The 23,560-nt window shown below is 44.4% G+C and overlaps 1 protein-coding gene across 2 annotated transcripts; it reads right to left on the reverse strand.

The window, feature by feature from the left end:
• Nucleotides 1-780: 780 nt before the first annotated feature.
• On the reverse strand, nt 781-23,099 carry LPL (lipoprotein lipase). 2 transcript variants are annotated; one of them, XM_079959032.1, is made up of 10 exons: nt 22,845-23,099; nt 15,898-16,073; nt 13,179-13,358; nt 11,708-11,819; nt 10,512-10,745; nt 9,118-9,360; nt 7,585-7,705; nt 6,197-6,379; nt 4,603-4,707; nt 781-2,989 (listed from the first exon to the last, which is right to left on the reverse strand). In XM_079959032.1, coding segments are annotated over exons 1-10 (1,443 nt in total). In that variant the 5' UTR covers nt 22,933-23,099; the 3' UTR covers nt 781-2,988. The 2 variants fall into 2 exon arrangements, with proteins under 2 accessions (XP_079815158.1, XP_079815159.1); XM_079959033.1 differs by lacking the exon at nt 22,845-23,099 and adding an exon at nt 22,243-22,315.
• Nucleotides 23,100-23,560: the final 461 nt, after the last annotated feature.

Below are 23,560 nucleotides of genomic sequence, written 5' to 3' on the forward strand. Positions count from 1 at the left end.
AGGAGCGTCTCCACCCCATTGTTCAGCTCAGACACTGAGGTCCAGCTCTGAGGGCCTTCTGGCAGTTCCCTCACCGCAAGACGTGAGGTTACAGGAACCAGGCAGAGGGCCTTCTTGGTAGTGGCACCCGCCCTGTGAAACACCCTCCCATCAAATGTCAAGGAAATAAACAACTATCTGACTTTTAGAAGACATTTGAAGGCACTCCTGTTTAGGGAAGTTTTTAAAGTTTTATTGTATTTTTAATATTTTGTTGGAAGCCGCCCAGAGTAGCTGGGGAAACCCAGCCCGAAGGACAGGGTATAAATAATAAATTGTGAAGATGATGATATTCTTTGAGGGATGCCACAACAGTTACAGTAATTAATGTGAAACTGTTAACAGCATGTAAGGTATGTCCTTAGTGCCAAGTAGTTTAAGGAAACACATGAACATTCTACATAATTGAGTTAGCTTCTGGTAGGGATCCTAGGACAATTTGCACCTTATGAACAATTGATTTGAAATAACTTGAAGCAACAAAGGACTGTTTTCCCCCCCATGGACTGTCCTAATGTATCACACCAAGTTTTCATTTTCTCAATATTTTGCTGGGATTTTAGTTATATGAATGGACTACCCATCCTATTTAGAGGGCATGTTTATGGAGACAGGGTGTTGCTTGCAGAAGGGGTGAAAGTGTTAATTTCACACATATATTCCAGTGCATTGCTAAATTGCTTTCTGTAAGTATGATCTGTTCTAGTTCCCCACCTGTTCCAAAGAAAGTCATGCCAGTGATTTCATTCTAAATTAACTTTTAATAAGCTTTCATATTTCAGTGTAGTACAAAATGGAGATGCATCTTGGGGAGGAGGAAAGTTTTTTCATTGCAGCATTTTTCATATAACTGATTGATAATTTCTTATTTAGAAAAATTGGCACTTTATTATGCATATAGTTGTGATAACTTCAGCAATATATACAAACTAACCTTTTGGCACATATACATACAGGTATTTTACAGATAATAAATAAGAACATTTAAAGCCTAGTTTTATTTTCTCACATATAAAATACTTCACCATTTGGTGATCAAATGCTGTTGATATTTATATTTGATTTTGCCTTGAAATGTGCAATTCATAATACATTTATAGATACTGAACCCTCACTTTTCAGAAATTTGAAAATGGAAGTATGAAATTTCGTCAAGAAGAAACACTGCCTTATCTTTATAGATCTCCTTCAATACTTAGTTATCAAACTCAATTATCCTGCCTACACCATAGTTCATCAAGGCATAGAAATCATTTTTGAGCCAGCTAAACTATTATAGATTCTTTTTTTAAAAGAATGTTCTTGAAGAATGCAGTTTCTGTTGTGTTAGACTGGGGTATGTGCGTCCTGGACCACAGTTTTGTCACCACACACAGGATTTTGGTAACAATTTATTTGTGACATGTTTTTGCTCAAACAATGAATATTAAATGTCAGATAGCCCCTCGGAACAAGAGATAGAAGGTCAGTACATATATATTTCCAGGTATGCTTTTTCAGGTATCCTCATAAAACAACAGCTTTTTGTTTTAACTGAGTTATCGGCTGCAAAACTGAAATGATTACTAAAGTATTCTGAGCATTCTTGTAAATACTTCTTAAGACCCTTTTGTTTTACAGCTTGTCCGTGCATCCATGACTTTCTGATTCAAAGGGTGTAATGCTTGTGCATAATCTGAAAGTGTGCATATTCTAAAAGTGTGCAATACTGCTTTTTGTTAAAACCTGGATGATTTCAGACAAACACTGTTATTCAAGCTTCTGCTGTTCTTCATATTGCAGAGCAACAAAAGAGGTTCCATCCCCAAATTTAAAAATACCAGCAACAAAGAGGTGTTTGTCCTTTATCCTAGTCCTAGGAACAATGATTGCAGCTGTAACAATTGCTCAAGACTAGGAGTTGTCAAATTGAAATTGATAACGGAAATAGTGTTCCTGCAATCTTAACAAACTGTTACTCCTTTTTACTAATTGCTTGGTACAGTGCCAGAGAGTGCATATGTTTTTATACAGATGCACTGCATTCTTGTTTTAAAAAATGAAGACAAGACATTAGAAAAAATGCTAGCTTCTCTGGAAAATTTATTATCCTATTTAAAAAGTAAGTGTTCAATAAGTAATACCTAAGTGTACATAAGTGCTGACCAACTGCAGAGACTTCACCCTGCAGTCTTTCAGTCATGCTCAGGGTTGGAGGAGAAATGTATATAACAGGAATATGTTAAGTGAGTATCTATTGCCCTCCCCCTTCAAGTGAAATTATTGCATTTCAGTCAAAGGATGCAACACTGAATGAATGACCTGAATGGAAATTGTCCAGCAAAATGTCCAAGTGATCATTAAAAAAACCTATAAAAATACAAACTCATCAGTTGAAATATCTAGCCTTTCAATAAATAGTTTTGGTTTTTTTTTTTACACACAGTACATTATAAAAAAGTGAGAAAATGTAACAAGGTGGTGTGACAATTATGGTAGTTTGCTCTCAGTGCAATGTGAGAGGCTTCTTTAAAAAAGAACAGTTGGCTAATGTGCGCTCTTTTGCATACTGAGATAAAACAAAAATACTCTGACCCAGAGAAGGGCATCCCCATATTTTAAAGTAGGCTTCTGCACGCATATCATTCGCTGGATCGGGAATACAGTGAAGATTTGAATCCTCGTTGAAAATGTTGTCTATTGCACTGCATTCATTTCAGTTGGGTGTGCGTTCAACTGGGCAACCCCAACCGCATTCTGGTGCAACCAGTCTAGAGCCTGGGTTGGGCGAGAGTCTCTTAGAGCAACGAAGAAAGTAGACAGCATTGCAGAAGACCGATAAATATTTCAATGGGTTCAGCCCCCGAACAGCCAACATATTGGCTCTTTCCCTGAATGGAACTTCTTCACCCACTTGCTAGTCTCCGAGGAACTCAAGCGCCGATATTTATTTCGTGACTTGACCTGTTCTCTAAAAAGAAAACAAAGGGGTGGCAAAAAAAGAGGAACATGAGATCCATGGGCACAGCAGGATTGAACTTGGGGAGGGGGGTGGGAACTGCTGACAGAAGGCAGAAGAGGGGGCAGTTAAACTAGCTTGTCAGCATGAGCCCACCAGGGTTCAGTATTGTGGGATGTGAAACACAAGAGCAGTCAAGTACAACATCCCTAGAGTGGACATAAAAGCGGATGTCTGGACCAGACAGTCGGAACTTCCCGTTTCTCCTAGGCTGGGACAGACTTCCTCTGCATGTGACTAGAGTTAGGTGTGACCTCACCTGCAAAGGTAACCAAAGAGTAGGACTGGTCAGCCATCTCTCTCTCTCTGTGTGACCACATTCGTCTTGGCTTCCAGCCAAGAGAGGACAAAGGAGCTGTCTCCTTATGGGATCGTTTCCAGGTGTATATTACTTTTGTAACTTAAGTCTGCCTTCTGAGATCCATTTGTGAACAGAATGTGCGAGTAAACTCTTTTAATACTTTTATAGAAGACTGTGCCATGCCTATCTTTTTGTGAGGGACTAAATTGGGAATTACCAAGGAAACGTATTTTATAGGCTTTAGCGAGCCTGAGCAAACGCATCCGCTGTGCAAGTTTAAAAAGGGGAATGTTACTCAGATAAATTGTAGTACTTGTTAACACAAGTTGGAAAGGGTATAATCAAGCAATATATCCTCTCCTGCATCCCTGAACATTCCCGCATGTGTTTGGTGGTTTGTGCTTTTTTTTCCCCCTCCCTCAGAATGCAGAGCATATGTTTGAATTATATCCCATGGGAGAATGCCTGCACACAATCAGAGAGAAGCGTTATGTTTGACTTTCTCTACAATGCCCTAGCAGGTTACATACAGAACGAGGAGAACCCTGCAGTATGTGCGGTCAATGGACTAGGGGGGTCTAGTCTAGCCCCTTAAATGTTCTTCTGGCACCTCCTTCCCAAAGCCCAGGAAGCTTCTGCCTGGCTTAGGTAGAGGGACACGTTGCTCCAATGGGTCCAAGATCCCTCCTTCCACCTTCCCAAAGCCAGGTAGCTTTGGGAAAGAGGCAGCAGAGCTCCAGCACCCTGTCAGAGGCCAGGCACCTCCTTCCCAAACCCCAGAAAGATTCTGCCCAGCTTAGGGAGGGAGGCACGATGCTCACACACACACACCGACCCAATCGCTCTCAAGGTGGCACCTCTGGCCCTCACTGGCCCCATGTCACTGAGGTACAGTCTAGCAAGAGTGCATCACCTGATTTCGCTTATAATGGAACTTGGCTCTTAATCACCATTTAGGAAGAGCAGGCATGGGTTGGATTCTACAGTGACCTGTGTGGTGGGGTGGAGCTGCTGTACTCAAGATACTAACCTTGCTAACTAATAATGCCTCTGCTGCAGCTTGCCTGAATCAGACTGAGATGGGGCAGGGCAGTGATGACGTAAGGGCTGTGAGGGCGCACCAGCAGAAGTGCTGGATCATGTCTGCCACTGTTCCTGTGCAGTTCCAAACCCGCCACTGCCCTGCCCCACCCACTGTGAGAAGGGTGGTGGCAACTCATCACTCATGACCGAGTTCTCAGTGATACAACTGCAAAGTTCTTACCATGAATCGTGATCAATGGAGTTTTTTCCAAGGCATCTCACGAATTCCACAGCTCCACCTCCTTTTTTGAGGTAAGAGAATCCATCGCGAGAGCAGAACACCAACCTGCAGAGTACACAGAATATTACCATAGCTCTTTCCCGAAACAGCTATTAATACACCATCCTAAATGCAACGTCTTATCTCTTGTTATTTAATCTGTTTCTTACACTGGAAAAGTCTTCTGAATAGTGGCATTTTATAATTGCGGGGAGGAGACAGCTTAACATGTTACTTTATTTCTTCTATGATGAAATTATACATATGGCACTTTCAATTATTCCAGAGAAGCAAGTTATGCTTACAAACCACAAAGATTTTGTGACATTAAAAATACCACCCTGGACCATATTTTGTAAAACATTTAATACTGCAAGCTTCCACTGTATAGTGCAGAGAAGTATTACAATTATATACTCCCACTGAAGTCTGATCTTTAGCAGAAGACTAAATTAGAAAAACACCGGGGGGGGGGGGGAATGTTGCTTGCTGATTATCCTATTGACATTGTCAGCAAACCTATATGGTAAAACTTTTACTGGACCATATCACAGCATTTCCTCCTTGCTTGCTGCACAATGTACTGATGATTCCTTGCGCTCTAGAGGACAGGAAGCCCACCTCTATGCTCTCTCTGGGAGTTTGACTGTATGGAACTACCTTATATCAAGACAGTCCATTGGCTAATAGAGCTCAATATTGTCTACTCTGATTGGGAGACACTCTAAAACAGGGGTCAGCAAACTTTTTCAGCGGGGGGCCGGTCCACTGTCCCTCAGACCTTGGGGGGGGGGGTCGGGCTATATCTGGAGGAAAGAAATGAACGAATTCCTATGCCCCACAAATAACCCAGAGATGCATTTTAAATAAAAGCACACATTCTACTGATGTAAAACCACCCGGCAGGCCCCACAAATAACCCAGAGGTGCATTTTAAATAAAAGCACACATTCTACTCGTGTAAAAACATGCTGATTCCCAGATCATCCGTGGGCCGGATTTAGAAGGCAGTTGGGCCAGATCCAGCCCCCGGGCCTTAGTTTGCCAACCCATGGTCTAAAGTGTCCAGAGAGCGCCAAGTATTCCGCTCACTGAATGGGCTGTTCCTCTCCATCCTCCAGTATCCCCAAAGCAGCTTATCACAAGAGTCAGAGGACCCTCAAACAATGTGGGATATGGTGTGGCAGGCTGGTGGTGATGAGGGGAGTCTCCCTTGCATGAGAAGAACTGCCTTTCGCTCACATGGTGCACCTCATGGTGCCAAGGTCTCTCTCAACTCTGCTAGTAGAGATGTTTTAACTCAAGTCTGGTGGACCCGTGGAACTCCGATATTGCTGGATTATAAATCCCATGTTCCCTGACCATGGGCCATGCTGGAGGGCCACAGGTTCACCAGCCCTGCCTGAACTCATCTGGGTTTCCCATCCATAGAAAATTTCAGCATACCACTTTCACAGAGCATGGATAGATGGCAACTAGTCCTAGATGAAAGCAAAATGCGCTGCAAGGTAAATGACACACACACACACACACACGGCACAATCCATTCTCTTACTTTTTCTGGGTTTCTCCAGCCTTGACTCTGACTTTTTGGATGCCAAACTCAGGGGTACCCCACCAATCGGCCCAGTCGAGAAATGAGCCTTTCTCCCACTGGATTTTGACAATGAGCAAGTCCCCAATGTCAACCTCTGTGTAGATCAGGAACGAATGAGTTTTGTTTGTGGAGATCTCGGGCCTGTTTAAAAAGAAAATCTATGCTTAGGCAATACTTCCCTGAAACCTTGTAAGAATTCAGTTATCTGAGAATGCAGTTGTTTCTTAAATGAGGAAACATGGAAAAGACTAAGGTGCTGGCTCATAGGACATAGCACACATCATATCAAACATGTATAGGAGCAAAGATGTTCCACTAAATAATCAATTCTACCCACTATGTAAATCCTTATTGTAGCATCCACACAGGCACACGAGAGAGAAAGTGGGACAGTGACTTGCAACAGACCAAGCTGAGACGACTCAAAACAAGAGCATGAAGTAGAGACAGAACCCATTGTTCAATACCATTACAGTGGTACCTCGGGTTAAGAACATAATTCGTTCTGGAGGTCTGTTCTTAACCAGAAACTGTTCTTAACCTGAAGCATCACTTTAGCTAATGGGGCCTCCCGCTGCTGCCGGAGCACGATTTCTGTTCTCATCCTGAAGCAAAGTTCTTAACCCGAGGTACTATTTCTGGGTTAGTGGAGTCTGTAACCTGAAGCGTCTGTAACCTGAACTGTCTGTAACCCAAGGTACCACTGTATTAGACTACGCCTGCCCACAGAATCTCACAGGGGAGAAGGAAGTTCAGATTTAATTTTAAATCTCTGGTGGACTTAGGTGCCCTAACTGTCTTGTGACTGTAATCTTTGTAAACAAAGATATGATTAGAGGAACTCGGCAATAAAAATTCAGTTATCTATGTGATTAAGTCACGAGACATGAGGGCATAAAAATACAGCGCCTACTGAACTCTTCATTTTATTTTATTTTAAAGTGAATGGGTGGAGATCTGCATACACAAAGAACAACACATATGACTTCAACTCATAGCTTTATCATTTACACAACACAACTCCTAAGCAATTTGAAGCTTTTGCCATACCTGGTCAATTGAGTCCCATAATACAGAAAGAGGCAAAGTGATTTTACTCTCTGCCCTGCATAGCTGCTTAGCTCCTTAACTATTTCTCAAACTGGATGGCTGCCTTTGTATGCGGAAGTGTTTTGAGGTGTGTGTTTTGGACTCAGTCAGACTACAAGATGCAGACTGAGAAGCAAGCCTCTGCATGACTGATTGATTATAGAGTCTTTGTATAACTCTGTGTGTCTGTCTGTATGTCCATACATTTAACATTTTTCTACTACCCAAAATAAATGCACTTGTTTGTCAATACTCACAGTGAAATTGCAATATTCTCACTTTCATCCTTCGTGCCATAGAAAGAGAGACGGAATTGCTGGTCTTTCTTCGTTGTATTCACCTTTGCGAAAAAATGGATCTTGACTTGATAATGATAGACTAAGCAACAAAAAGAGAGACCAAAAACAGATGAAAAACCTAAATTCAATTCTTCTTAATTATCTTGAGTTAGAAGCCACTACTTTTATTCAAGCATATCAATACTTCTGCATCCAAGTCACAAAGTCAGTTTTGTAAGATTTATTCACCATCAGTTAACAAAAGATCTTAAAATCCATTGATAATCACCTTCTGTATCATGTGATGGAAAGGTGGGGTATAAATTTAACAAATAAATCAATTTATACCCAATCATAGAACTTTATCTGATTATCTCATATCTGCAAACAATTCTGTTTTTTTGCATCGTGACTGGATTCTGGACAATAATGGAATGAATTAACAATGTCAATCAATCAATCAATCAATCAATCAATTTATTGTGCATAGCCAAAGGCCTTTAAAATGTACAGCTGAGGGCAAGGCAAAGCTTTCCTCTGAAATTGCATGACATACCCTATAAAAGTCTGCAGCATAAAAAGTTTACAGCATGAAATTTTAAAATTAGAGAGCATTAACATGTCTGGAACAGAGCTTCTTAGCTGCCAGAGCAAATTTGGGTACCAGGTGTGTCATCTGTAGATCTTTATCAGAGTTCGACTGCCACTTCCTAGGGGGATTGGCCCTATACTGTATACAGTGGGGGCAAATTAGCAGGTAGCACATGATATCCTCAACCTGATTGCATCCATCAATGCATTTGCGTTCCATATTGGGAATATCCCCTCTAAGGTATCTCCCCTCTAAGTATCTCCCCTCTAAGTATGCTGAGGACATCTGTTGGAACCTTAGTTCAACAAATGCCCCCACTCAGTCATGGGAAAGTCAGTGTCTCAAGGTCTTGAATGGTTGATCTTAATTTGGGGGTACCAGGAAGAGTAACGAGCAGCTATAATGGATGCTCTATCTTGATTGGCATTCTGGTCAAAGATCCAATTTCTAAGGTCATGTGAACTCAGGGCCAAATATTTCTCCATTTGGAGATTTTAAGCCCTAAACTTATTGTGACACTTTTGCACCCAGCCACTTGTTTTTAGTTGCTCTAACCAGAAGAGCTTAGTAGGAATATGGCCCTCAGAGACATTTAGTCTGTGCCAGTATCTGAGGTAGGCTAGATTGATTCCAGCTGTTATCGAGGGGAGACCCAACTCAGTTCAGAGGTGGGCGACCAGCGAAATTAACAATGTCAGATCCAGACAAAACAGCTGGTACGGCCGCAGCCTGCTTCTCTCCTTACTCGGGGAAAGAGAGGCATGATTCAGGTGGAAGGTTCCTGCACAAGCTCCTTTGAATAAGTAGTGCCTATGCAAGAGAACTACCAGGCTTTTCCATCATTGTCTTTAAATTATTTATATTCACGCACACCCTCCCCCCCCCCCCGAGATTAGAATAGAGAAAGTCACCACTTTTACCTTTGTAAGGCATTTGACTTCGAGTCTTCAGGTACATCTTGGTGCCCCTCTTGCTTCTTACTCTGTTGGCTTTGTAGCCCAAGTTGTTGCAGCGGTTCTTTCTGCAGCTCAAGCAGAGCCCTTTGTCAAATGCTTCTTTTGAGTTGCAGCGATAGGCCATGATTGGTTTCTCCTCGTACAAGAGGGAATCGATGAAGAGGTGAATGGAACGTTCATGGGAGCATTTCAGCAGCTGATCTGCGTCTTTAAGGAAAAGGAAGCCATTATGTTACGGATGCACAGCTTACAGATGTGTGCCCTTTGTTAAACAACATATACAATATATGCAGGCGCAGTAAATGGCCTCCAGTTTTGACTTTTTGGAGGCCAAAATCATTAAGTTTCAATGATGCAGATTTCCCCCCTAGAAAAAGAAGAAATGTGATTTTTCTGCTCATTCCAATGTAAGGATTTTCACTATAGATAAGAAGAAATAACCAATGTAATAGGGACCAGCATGAAGATCAATTCTCAGATATATATGATATAGGCTAAATACTATTGCCTTGAAGGCTATAGTTGATTAAAGGTAAAGGGACCCCTGACCATTAGGTCCAGCCGTGACCGACTCTGGGGTTGCGGCGCTCATCTCGCTTTATTGGCCGAGCGAGCCGGCGTACAACTTCCGGGTCATGTGGCCAGCATGACTAAGCCGCTTCTGGTGAACCAGAGCAGCGCACGGAAGCGCCGTTTACCTTCCCTCTGGAGCGGTACCTATTTATCTACTTGCACTTTGAGGTGCTTTCGAACTGCTAGGTTGGCAGGAGCAGGGACCAAGCAACAGGAGCTCACCCCGTCACGGGGATTCGAACCGCTGACCTTCTGATCAGCAAGTCCTAGGCTCTGTGGTTTAACCCACAGTGCCACCTGCGTCCCATAGTTGATTAAGCTATCATAAATTAAAAATGAGTGTTTCTGACACATTTAAGAATGATGTATTCTATGACACTGTTGATTGTATTTTACTTGTAAAATATTGTGGGTCAAGTCCCCATTTGCAGTGGATATGCTGGACCTAGCCATCCAACATTAAAATAAGCAGCTCTCTAATGCATAACACCTCTGGAGAATATTGAGTGTTTTCTTAACCATTCATCCACTGCATCTCTTGAATTCCCCAGTTGAGAATTGATAATGTGATTGGGAAACGAAAAAAAAAATCTAGCTAAACTTGGAATAAGCATGAATTCAAACAAGAAAAAGTATAAAATTAATGGATGTTTCTGCGAAGGATCTGAAAAAAGGGAAGCAAGTTTTCAGAAGAATTTAATGTTCAGTAGCACATATGAACATAATTAACCACTAGCTTTCGGTCATATTTATGCCTTTATTAAGAATCAGACTTGAAAACTCACCCTGAAGCCCTCCTTCTGCAATCAGGAGCAGGGCTTGTGCGACGTTGCAACCAGGTTGAAAGATACCTCCATTAGGGTAGATATCAACATGCCCAACAGGTTTCTGTATTCCAATGCTGCGATCTGGGGACCCCCTTGTGAAAGTGTGCAAGACATCTACAAAGACAGCGTCATCTGGGGAAAGGCGTACGGATGCCTCAGCATATTCAAAGTTAGGGCCAGCAGGATCTAAACCTTAGGAGGGAAGAAAACTGTTAGAAATCCCTGTAAGTATGATGCTTTTGTATGGCACATTGTCTAAAACAGAGCTTCCCAAACTTTTCATGTTGGTGATACCCTTTTTAAAAGACATATGGTGCATCATTTCGCGACACAGTAATTCAGTTTTACTAGCAAACCAGAAGTTAAACTAACCCCTTTGCAGCTGCAGGAGGAGTGCAGGGAGCATTCACCTGACACACCTACATACTGCAGCCGGCACACTAACATGTCACAATACACAATTTGGAAAACTCTGGTCTAAAAGAATGAATATTAGTGGTAGAGTTCCATAGGCCGGATTCACCTAACCTTGCATTCTAGCAGAAGCCAGTGCAAGGTCTCCCACTAGCACAACGGGCCTTTGCCCCCTCTCTTTCCGCAAATGAGGATTGGAAGAACCCTAGTGGGAGGAGAGGGGAGATTTGTTTTGTCAGGAAAGTAGAAATACTTGTACCAATGGATTGGTGTAACATTGAATACCTCCCCATTTCTCATTCAGTTCAATGGCAAAATTCCCACAGATATAAATAGCTCTCAACTGCACCTGTGCCTGCACTGTGGAACACCCTCCCATCAGATGTCAAGGAAATAACTATCTGACTTTTAGAAGACATCTGAAGGCAGCCCTGTTCAGGGAAGTTTTTAATATTTGATGTTTTATTCTGTTTTCAATCCTTCGGGAGCCGCCCAGAATGACTGGGGAAACGTAGCCGGATGGGCAGGGTATAAATAATAAATGGTGATGGTGATGCTAGAAACAGAATCCTATAACTATTAGCACTACATCCCATTTCAGAAAGGTTGTAAAGCCTTTATATAACATTTTAATGACCCTTTCCTGGTTTTGTTCTGAGGATTATTCATTTTGTAACGTGGAAGGAACCACGGCATTCAACCTTTCCTTTTTTAACTCAATGGCGTCAATATTAGCTTACCAGTAATTCTGTTAATCTTATTAGTGGTCAGACTCCCAGCAATGCCAGCAACGTGGGCACCAAGGCTGTATCCCAGCAAATGGACTTTGTTCAGTGAGTAACTGAATTGCTCCTATGAAAAAAATCATATTAAAAAGATTAAGCTCTAAATCTATAGTTTTTATCTTGCTTGACAGAAGGGACGCAGGTGGCGCTGTGGGTTAAAGCCTCAGCGCCTAGGACTTGCCGATCGAAAGGTCGGCGGTTCGAATCCCTGCGGCGGGGTGCGCTCCCGCTGCTCGGTCCCAGCGCCTGCCAACCTAGCAGTTCGAAAGCACCTCCGGGTGCAAGTAGATAAATAGGGACCGCTTACCAGCGGGAAGGTAAACGGCGTTTCCGTGTGCGGCTCTGGCTCTGGCTCTGGCCAGAGCAGCGATGTCACGCTGGCCACGTGACCCGGAAGTGTCTCCGGACAGCGCTGGCCCCTGGCCTCTTAAGTGAGATGGGCGCACAACCCCAGAGTCTGTCAAGACTGGCCCGTACGGGCAGGGGTACCTTTACCTTTTACCTTTATCTTGCTTGACACTGAACAGCCGATGAACTGATTTGCAACAGGGGCCAGCCTAGCACTTGGGCTGCTCCCAGACTACACACACACACCCAAGTCATGCCCAGCGCTGCTTTGCACCTTCATTGAGTGTTTTTGCCTGCCTGGATTGGCTCCTTGAACTCTGACCATGCCTCTTTCCTGCTTGGATGGAGGCTGCAGAACAGTGTGTGTGTGTGTGTGTGTGTGTGTGTGTACCAACCTACAGTACAAAGGTAAAGTTCACATTGACTGCTAGGCCACTTTTGCTTCCAGTGCTTCCCAGCACAGGAATGAGACTCCCAGAAGGTTATCTATACAAGAATGTGGCCCTCACCCCTGGTTTAGTCAAAAAATACTACAGCAGGAAGCCTACCACAAACCCACGCAATTTTGCGCTAGAGCAGGGTACAACTCCCATCATCCCTAGCTAGCAAGACCAGTGGTCAGGGATGATGGGAGTTGTAGTCCAAAAACAGCTGGAGACCCAAGGTTGGGGGAGCATGGCTACTATTCATATATGCAGGAGACTAAGGACAAAGAAAAGAAAAAAAGGACAAAGGTGTGATCCTTGCCAAAGTGTACCGCTTCAAGCTGCAGCTCGGATTCTCAGATGTTCTTCCATATTATAAAATCCCCGGACAGAAATCCAATAGGATGGAAAGAAGGTTCTCTAGTCTGGCCTTCTGCCCAGTCTATATGCAGAACGTTCCCTCCATTGGGAGAATATTTAAACATGTAATTGCCCCACCTGCAGCCCCATGTGGCACACTTCAACAAGAGATGCATCGCTAGATTTCGCTGACTGCATAGCTATGCTTTAAAATATAGCGTTTATAGTACATATTCTACACCTTTGACCCTCCTTGAATGTATTATGCACTAAAAATGAATGCAACTGCTTACCTCCAGCCAGTCAACAAACTTGGCAACATCTTCTCCCACCTCCTTTGTGTAGGCAGCAGAATCTGGATAATGTAAGCTGGATCGAGACAGCCAGTCAACGACAATAACATTTGAATGGGGTTCCCTTTGATACAGAGCCTTTACCAGCTTGGGGACCCAGCTCTCGTACATGCCAATCACCTGCAAGACAGGAATAGAAACCACATTATTCTGTCTCAAGCTGTCACAGGGACCCCCCAACCAAGGAAGCAGTGTATGAACACACAAGATTAACACAAATTTCAAAGGTTTCCAGTGTGGGAACCTAAGAGGAAAGCATGTTTGATTAGGGAATTATATCACAGCAGCATCTAAGGTATATTTTAGGGGGATGGGAATCACTGAGGACAGATTTCAGCAGTATTAGTATAGTAAGTAAGTAAGCTTTACTGTACGAGCCAAATGCCACGACAAAACGATAGAAAAGAAATATATATATATATATATATATATATATATATATATATATATATATCTGTAAAGGTAAAGGGACCCCTGACCATTAGGTCCAGTCGTGACCGACTCTGGGGTTGCGGCGCTCATCTCGCTTTATTGGCCAAGGGAGCCGGAGTACAGTTTCCGGGTCATGTGGCCAGCATGACTAAGCCACTTCTGGCGAACCAGAGCAGCGCACGGAAATGCCGTTTACCTTCCCGCTGGAGAGGTACCTATTGATTTACTTGCACTTTGACGTGCTTTCGAATTGCTAGGTTGGCAGGAGCACGGACTGAGCAACAGGAACTCACCCTGTTGCGGGGATTCGAACCGCCAACCTTCTGATAGGCAAGCCCTAGGCTCTGTGGTTTAACCCACAGCACCACCTACGTCCCATATAAAGCTGTGTACAGTATATATATAAACAGCCACTGCCTGAACCATCAAAATCATAGAATGCAGATGCACACCTAGACTGGGGACTCCACACAGAATACACAAATTTCCAATTTAGACCTATTATTAGTATAGTGAACACATACAAAATTCCCTCTCACAAGATGTGGTGATCAATTGTAGCCTAGATGGCTTTAAATAAGAATATGAAACTCTACTCGTCTAGTCTAGCATCCTGTTCTGACAATTGCCAACCTGTTCTCTCACTGCCTGTGCAAAGCCTGCAAACGAGACCTGAGCACAAGGTCTGCCCACCTGCAATTCCCAGCAACTGTCATTCGGAGGCATGTGGAGGCAATGGAATGGAGACAGAACATTAAAATCTACCTAAACACCCTTCCACCCTGGAAGAATGGCAGATGAAGGTGATGGAGTACATGGAACTGGCGGAAATGACTGGCAGAATCCGAGACCAGGGAGAAGAGTCGGTAGAAGAAGATTGGAAGAAATTTAAAGACTACTTACAGAAACACTGTAAAATTAAGGAATGTTAGAAGGATGCGGGAATGAAGTTATGTGGTTTTAGCAGTAATGTTATAGAATTAGGTAAAATTGGATTATGAATAGGTGAGAATGTAAAGTTATAATATATTAAGATAAACTATTAAGATAAAAAAGCAAAAATGGAAAGGATCTGCTGAAACTGCTAATTGAATTAGAATACAAAAAAGGGAGGTGTGAGGAGGTCAGGGAAACAAGTATGAAAGACAAGACATAGAAAGATTGAAATGTTTTTAATTGTTTTTATTTTTCTGTATTTTGTATTTTTCTTATTTTTTCTTTTTCATTTTTGTAATATTTATGAAACTTTAATAAATGTTATTTTTTTAAAAAAATCTACCTAAACAGAACTGGACACATTTACGAAGGATAAGTCTACTATTCACCATGAAAGCTAAATGGAAACTGCATGCACAGAGGCAATATATCCCTTGAATACCAGGTGCTGGAGTCAAACAAGAACAATGCCCTCGTCTTAATGCCCTGCTTGTTTAAGGACCAGGGCTAGTACTGGGAATCTTCAGTTCCATATGGGGCCCTGACAAGTGATGCAGCTTATAACATCTTCCCAGCAATGAAGTATTCTCAAGCTGTGGGTGGCTCTGCCTTATTGGGCCCTCCTGAATCAGAAAGCCTTCCTTGTTTGGGCTGGGACACTACCTGAATAGTAAGGTCTTTCAACAGTGGTGTGTTTCTTCTGTGCCTGACTTCGCCCCTTAGCCCTGACTCTCTGGCTCTTGAACAACCTCTGACAGCTGCCTACAGCTCACCCTTGACAGCTTCTTGGCTTCCAGAAGTATCTGGCTGGCCAATGGTGGAAACAGAATGATGGACTAGACCAGTGTTTCCCAACCTTGGGTCTCCAGCTGTTTTGGGACTACAATTCCCATCATCCCTTACCACTAGTCTTTCTAGCTAGGGATGATGGGAGTTGTAGTCCCCAAAACAGCTGGAGAAACAAGCTTGGGAAACCCTACACTAGACTGGCCCTTGCTTTCTCATTGAACTCTGCTGCTCTTATTTTGCTAAAGGTTATGATACAGTTATTTTTTTAAGCTTAATATTGTGTTTGCTGCAAATTACTTATAAACACACAATGTATTTCTAAGAACAAGTCTAAAGACTTTTCAACACTAAATGGAGCTCAGAAGGCTATCCGCCACCCAGAAATGTGACAACTATTTGAAGTGGTATATATGATACAGAAAATTCACTAATAGACTCTATTCAAATGGCTCTGAATCAGAAAGCAACTGTGAAGCACCAGGAGAACTGCAACCCCTCTTACCGTCCATCCATGTATAACCACAAAGGTTTTGCTGGTATGATTGAAGCTGCACTGCGCTACACTGGTTTCCTGGCCAGGAACTATGAGGCAGGTGTCTTCATCAGGTTTCCCAGGTGTCCTTAAAGAAAATTTGCTCTCAATGCTGCTGAAGTCCCACTTTTTGTCCGTAGTGCTCCCTAATGTGAGAACAAAACATGAAAACATTAAAATGACTTAAAAGAAAAGGAATGCCAGCAAATAATTTGATCGTTTTGCATTGCACACACAGCCTGTGTGGCCATAGTTCTCTTGAAGGGTCTTCCTTGAGGATGGTATGGAGAGTGGTGGACCACTGTCCCCTGCCCATCCTAGGATGCTGGCAAGACCAATGCTCACAGCTATCATTGCTTTAGCAACTGTATTAGCAGCTAAAGAGGCAGATGGACCACCCTGTTTCTGATCCCTAGCTATGATGGAATTCATCAGCATTTAAATCATTTGCCGCACAAAGAAAACACATACCATTATAATTTAAAAATTTATAACATTACCAATGGTTTTTTTTGCTAGCTCAGCCTTGCAAGTTGATTCACAAACATTAGTAACCTGTCTGCATGTGTGTGTACACAACACAGTTCACAAAACACAGTTTATAAAGCTTTCCTGTCTTGTGTGCCTGGCTATCTATAAACCCCACCATCAAATATTTTACTTTACTTGAATCAAGACATTTAGACTTCACTAGCAGCTTCCATCTTGCTCTTTAACAAAAGGGGCAGACAATATATTTTGCAGTGAAGATGGCTTAATTTTAACATTAAGCATGGTCTAATCTCAGTCCTTTGCTGAATAGGGAGCTCTTGGTCTGCTTCTACCTATCAAATATTTATTCACCTTTTCATAACATAGCAAATGTTGGTACTACAGCTGCCTTGTTTATCTAACTGTGTATTCAATTCGTTGTTTCACATAAGAGTTTCACAATGTTCTGGGAACGTATTTGTGGAGTGCTGTTCAGAACTAACAAAGGAAATGACGAAACCACAGCGTCTAATATATGTGTACAAGTACAACAGAGAAGAAGAAGAAGAAGAAGAAGAAGAAGAAGAAGAAGAGGAGGAGGAAGAGGAGTTTGGATTTGATATCCCGCTTTATCACTACCCGCAGGAGTCTCAAAGCGGCTAACATTCTCCTTTCCCTTCCTCCCCCACAACAAACACTCTGTGAGGTGAGTGGGGCTGAGTGACTTCAGAGAAGTGTGACTGGCCCAAGGTCACCCAGCAGCTGCATGTGGAGGAGCGGAGACGCGAACCTGGTTCACCAGATAATAATAATATACCACCCTACACCTGGAGGTCTCAGGGTGATTCAGCCCATCATATCCAAGTAGGCCAATGGTTCCTCTAACAGTTATATGTTTAATACCCTAACCTAAGCTCTAGGTGAAGAAATGCCAGCATTTTCAAAGGGTGTATTCCCATTTAAAAGTTAAGCATGCGTATATTTGCAAAATGAGTCCAGCGCCATATTCCTTGGGTTGAAATCAGTAGGACTTTTGTCTCACTGGCTTCTGTGCATTGGTGCCAGGAAGGCTAAAAGGTGTGTGTAGTGGAAGGGAAGTAAAGGAAGCAATTAAACTCATTTATTTTTGTGGAAATTATTCTCAGACTTTGGAATCTGTGACTCTTTGGCTCCCCTGTCTCTGAAGGAAAATATTTTAGTATGGCTGGGATCACACATACCATATTGTGCATTTATTAGAACTAAATAAATTTTAGAATGATTTTTTTCCCCATTTGTTTATTTTACATAATGCCTTTCACCCTGCTAGGACTCACTGCCATCTTCAGGGAGCTCCCTTTCAAGAGAAATGCATTTTATTCCTTCAGTCCTAGGTGAAGAATTTTGGTTCAGGCAGGCATTCCCAGGTTTATGCTGTTTAATGGTACAGGGTTTCTCTTTTTTTATGCTGACTGGTGCTAGTTTATATTACCGCTTATGATATTTTATGGCAGCTTTCGCACCTCATCGTTCTCAGTCTCAAGTACTACTCACAGTAGCCTTGCAAAACAAATGCATTGTCTCCTCAACCTATTGCCAGTTCCTAAGTACATCTTTACGTTTATCACAGATTGCTAAATAAATATTCATTTTACCCACTAAGAAAAGGAAAATCATAGTTGAGTAGGTCTTAAGCTAAGTTAAAACAAACTCTTTGCTGCTCCATTAAGTGATGAATCGACAGACTTCTGGATGGAATAAAAAGAGCCTTCAACTATACAGAATGCATACAGGAAACCCCGTAATAGACTTCTGGTCATGAAAGGTTCTTGTTCTAAACAGGAACACAAAGAAGAACAACCTGTCTGTATTTTATTTACACCTTTGCATTTCTATATTTAGCTACTCTACAACTCCAGTAAGTTCATATAATTTCATAAACACAAAACTTTTACCAGTTTATACCTAGCAAGACATCTTGGCATGAAAAGCCAAGCTTATTTCATTTGAATTGCTGCCTGCCAGCTAAGTATACATAGCATACACATTAATCTGTACCTGCCTTTATGCAGTATATAACTGTTATTAAGATTTCTACAGCAGCTTTGAAGAGTTCAAATAAATATGAGCTGTCTAGACCGACTAACAGTCTATACACCCTAGAACAGAGCTTTAGAAACTGAGTCGCGACACATTAGTGTGTCAGCTGCAGTGTGCAGGTGTGTTGCGTGAATGCTCCACGCGCTCCTCCCGGGGCTGGTGGAAAGGGGTTAGTTTAACCTCCAGTTTTCTAGTAAAACTGAATTACAGTACTGTGTTGCGAAATGATGCATGTCTAAAAAGTGTGTCACCCACATGAAAAGTTCGGAAAGCCCTAGAATCATAGAATTAACCAAGCAATTAAAGGTTAGTGGGAATGTTTTACCTACCTCTGAAGTACAATTACTTATGGTAGGAACGCTAGTAATAATCAAAAGCAGGGTCAACCACCAAAAGCAGGATGCAACACTAACACATCACTTGCATTAGAATCATTATTTTATTGCTGCAATTTGTAATGCCAACCATCTGGCGGCCCAACCAAAACCTCCAATCAGGGAGCAAGTTAATGTTTTCCAGTGAGCCCCACACTCTCCACCTGACGCTGTTATTAATCCCAGGAGAGAAGCTTCATTAGCCACTAAAAATGAAAAGAAGGCTGCTAGTTTAAAATCAGGGAAAGAGTATGCTCTATAAAACACTGCAACCACCATTCATATCAGCTGAGCACAGAAGGAGAGCATTTATTGAACTTTGTGCACAAAACTGTTGCAATTTACATGAACAACAATACTCAAAATTTGCAACTACTGTATCAGCATTTACACAAACTGTGTATTCCGGAAACAATTGCTACAGATAAGAAGCTGGCAATTCAGCTGTTAACTGACATCAGTGTTAAGTTATTGGTCTCAAACTTTCTATAATTCTACAAATCACAATAAAACGAAGCTTTGCCAAGTTCCTTTCAAGTAGTTATTATTTTCCCCTATTATGGAAATAGGGAAAATATATATTAAATAAGCTACATTAACTTAACTTCCTGCAGTGTAACTCACTGACTTTATGATCTAACACGCTAGGAAAGACACAAAAAAGATGCTGTGATCAATGACTGGCAAGTGGTATGTTGTAAACAGCTTCACTGATTAGGAACAAAAGCCCATCGACTGACACCCGATGGTGAACTAGAGGCCAAGCCTAATCTTTGAGAAATGGGTGTTTAACTTGGTTGCAAGTGAGGTATTTTGCAAGGGGGATTAAGAAAATATTTGGGGGTTTTCCTACTTGACTAAAGAGTTCTCCTTGTCATTCTTTTCATTTTCTGCATTTTAGCTATGTATGCTTTCAGAGCACAGCACAGAATGTTTCAAGCTGATGCTGTATGGTCCTGTTCTGCCCAGTTTAGACTGGTGGCCTAAACTTTTGCTGGTGAAGTATGCAGGACTTAACGGTACAGTGGTACCTTGGTTTAAGAATAGTCCAGTTTAAGAACCATTTGGTTTACAATCTCCACAAAACCGGAAACAGTGTCCCGGTTTGAGAACTTTACCTGGGTCTAAGAATGGAATCTGAGTGGTGGAAGGACACTGGCGACGGGAGGCCTCAATAGGGAAAGCGAGCCTCGGTTTAAGAACAGTTTTGGTTTAAGAACGGACTTCCGGAACTGATTAAGTTAATAAACAGAGGCACGGCCAAATGTCTGCTGTCCGCAATGTCCTCTAGATTTACAATGCTGGTCTATTATGCTGGCCTCCCAGCTGGCAGTGGTAAAGCACAGGTATGCTCGCACTGCGTTTGAATCCATTGTAGTAACTTCTGGAATGGAACTGCCACCTTACACATGCAAAATAAATGTGAATGCCCCCCCCCCCAAATATAAATAAAGAAGCCTGAGCAGGACATGCATGCTAATGTTATTCGCAGAGCAGCATGAGACAGAAACTCTGAAAGAATCCACATGTGCTCAAATTATTGCCCACTTCACATGCCATGGTAAGTCAGAATTTGGTTTGCCATTACCATGCAAACATGCTGTCTCCCGGAGGAGAATTCCCCTCTGTTTTGTTCCTTCTCAGGCTTATTATGTCAGTATGGCACAGCAACTAAGCCAATGTTTGGTTTTGTGTGTTGTGTGAACCCAGGATCATGGTTAAAGGATCTCCTTCTTCACTACAACCTGTTAAACAAGCAAGCAAGCAAACTGTAAAATGAACCTTCAGAATATGTGAAGCTAGGGAACGCAGAACTTGCTGTTTCTACCCTTCACAAATCTGTTTAAAGCACATGAGTCCTGCCATTTTGCACATGCAGCCATAAGACTGGAATAATGCAACATATGAAAATTGGAATGTGGTCACAAGGTGACTAATCTGTAGGCCTGAATGCTGAACACTAACTTACCAGATGGTAACTTGTTGCCTACAGTCATGAAAGGTGTTTCTAAAAAGCAATGAACAGGTGCTTTTTCTGGACAAGCAACTCTGGACTTTCACCAACTCTAGCAACTCCTTCTAACACTTTTTAAAAGCAATAATAATAATAATAATAACATCCCCAAGGAGCTCAATGGGGTGGTGGTAGTCAGCGAAAGTACTTTACTAGGAGCATATATACCAGAAAACAAGGGCTACATCTTGCAGATAGAAAACATGCAGTGTGCACAGTGCAATTAGCTAAGCCCTTTGCTAACACTTTGCCAAGTCTTGTGTGAGTTGTGTGAGGCGTGGAAGGGAGAATTTTAGCCACTGTCCACCTATCTGCCTTGAACTGCAAAACTAGTGTACGGCCAATCTCTCTTCCATCCTTTCAGCTTTCTTCCCAGCTCTCTAAGGTTTGCATCTGGAGATCGGGGTGTGTGTGGTTATATTGGCCTCCAGTGGGCACAAGAACATAAATGCGCCTGCATGAGGACTAGACGACTGACTTCCAGCGCACCCTGTGGAGACCAAAACACCCGCGAAACTGCGCTTTTCCCTTCCCTTCTCTCTCTGGTTACTACACAGCTTTCCATAGGCACTTCCTCCCTCCCCGCTCCCTCCCTTAAGTGGCGCTTTCATCCTCCAGGGAGCATCCCAGCCAGGCTTTCCCCGGCACGGAAGCGGGAGCCGAGGCGGCAGCCGCTCTCCCTCCGCACGACCCCTCCCTCCTTCCCTGCCTGCCCCGGCTCCCAGCAGCCCTTGAACCAGGGTGACCTTGGCCCACGTTCCAGGCATTCCTGGGCTCGCGAGCCGAGGAGTTACTAGCGGTCACCAGCAGCAGCCGTCAGCCGGCGGGCCCCTTCCCCGCCCAGCACACTCCTCCGGAGCGCGCGGTGCCGCAGGAGAGCCGCCCTGCCCACTCCGGAGGCGGCGGCGGCGGCGGCGGCGGCGCTGACACGAGGAAGGGCGGCCGGCAGCAACAAGGAAGCGCGCAAAAGCAGCCCAGGGGCGGGAAGGAAGCTGGCGCCTCGCAGCGTGCGCGCCCGGAGCCACGGAACCGGCGCCTCCCCGACGCGCACGCCGAGCCCCACAAACCCTTCGCCTCAGCGCGCCTTTCCTTTTCGGCTCAAGTTCGGCAGGGCGTCGAGCTGCGGCCTCGGAACCCCGTCAAGCCTTCCCAAACTGCTTTACGTATCCTAACCCGCCCCCGCCGCCACTCCCATTCCCTTCGCCCTTCCAATCTGGGGTCGTCTTCTTCCCCTCTCTCCCTTCCGCGGCGCCTCACATTTCCCCGCCAATACGCACAAAACTGCCGCGCAATGGTCCAACCGGCAGGCCCTCTTCAGGGCGCCTCATCACCGAGAAGCCCTAGCGGGCGGGGCAGGTTCGCCACCAAACAGCACACCTGCGTCTTCCACAGTCCCGGGCAAAAACTGAAGTCGCCCCATCCCGCGCGCGCCGGACGCGTGGCTGGATTGCTTGCGGAAACGCGGACTGTGCCACAAGCCCTTACAGGGTCCTCCGCGCTTCCGCTCATACTTTTCCCTACCATCCTCAGATATGAACTCCGAACATCCCCCCCTCCCCGCTTGACACTTGGCACCGTCCCGGGATACCGGAGGCGCCCGTGCTCTCAAACTTGGGAGCCAAGTCCCCTGACGCGCCTTACTTCCCAGAGAGCTCGCCCTGTCAGCCGCCCTTCCAGACCCACTGCAAAAATTGGCGCCCGCTTCTGACTGACCAGCGCCTTATCCTCGCGCTCCAGACGTCCGCTTGTCCTCCTCCCGCCCTCTTCGCCCCTCAGCCGCCTCCGCGGGTTCCCTTCCACTCCGCCCGCTCGACGCGTCTACCTGCTGCTACTGCTCGTCCTCCCGCCACCCTAAAGCCAGCGCGGGCGCCGCGCAAAGCTCCTTCTCTCCCGCCAACCTCAGTCAGGTTCGCTCGGCAGAGCGCTCGCTGGTCGCGTGGCCGCCTCGCTCTCTGGGCTGCGGGCGGGTCTGCACTTACTTGAGACCGAGGTGGTGCTGGTGGCGGCGGCGGGCTGGGGGGCAAGAGCGACGAGGCACAGGGCTGCCAGCAGCGCGCGCCTGTCCATCGCTCCGGAGACCGGGGTAGCAGAGGCCGGGGTAGAAGCTCCGCGCGCGCAAGGTGGCGGGCGGCGTCCGTGCGGGAAAGTTTCCCCTCAAGTTGTGCCGTGCGAAGGCGGGGAGGATTCGGAGGGCGCCCTCGGAAAGGCACGAAGGCAAGATACTCGCGCTTGCCCCCCACCCCGCCCAAGCCGGCGCTTTATAGAAATATGCAAATGAAGCTCGGCACCTATTGGTTCGAGGAGGGGAGGAGGGGCCCGACCCTTGGCTGCGCGCGAGGCAGGCTCCGCTCAAACAGTTCGGCAAGGCTCGCTTCCTTTTGGCGCAGCTGGAGTTGCTCGGAGCCGAGAGGCAGTGGGCGGAGGAATGCCTTGCAAGCCCCAAACTTAAAGGACGAGGGGCTGCAAACCACTGGGGAATTGAATTAAGATGCTCAAGGGTCTCCCCGTCCCCGAAGTCGCGACGTGGATATAGGAAAATCTTTGCTAAATCAGACCTGATGGGGGAGATTCATGAGCGGGACCAGACGCACTGGTTTGGTTTCCCACCTGGTATCTCCTCCCCAAAGCTACCATACTTTCATCAACACCTGCGCATGCCAAAGTGGAATCCCACTGAGTTCAGGCCAGGGGAACT

This window comes from Podarcis cretensis (assembly GCF_951804945.1).
Source record: "Podarcis cretensis genome assembly, chromosome: 17".
Classification (NCBI taxonomy): Eukaryota; Metazoa; Chordata; class Lepidosauria; order Squamata; family Lacertidae; genus Podarcis; species Podarcis cretensis.

Coding starts and splice junctions, on each gene's coding strand:
- LPL (XM_079959032.1), bottom strand. CDS start 22,932: ATGGACAGGCGCGCGCTGCTGGCAGCCCTGTGCCTCGTCGCTCTTGCC. Junction 13,359..15,897: donor TGGTTATACATGGATGGACG/GTAAGAGGGGTT, acceptor CCTGTCTTGCAG/GTGATTGGCATGTACGAGAG. Junction 6,380..7,584: donor GAGAATATTGCAATTTCACT/GTGAGTATTGAC, acceptor CTTTTTAAACAG/GCCCGAGATCTCCACAAACA.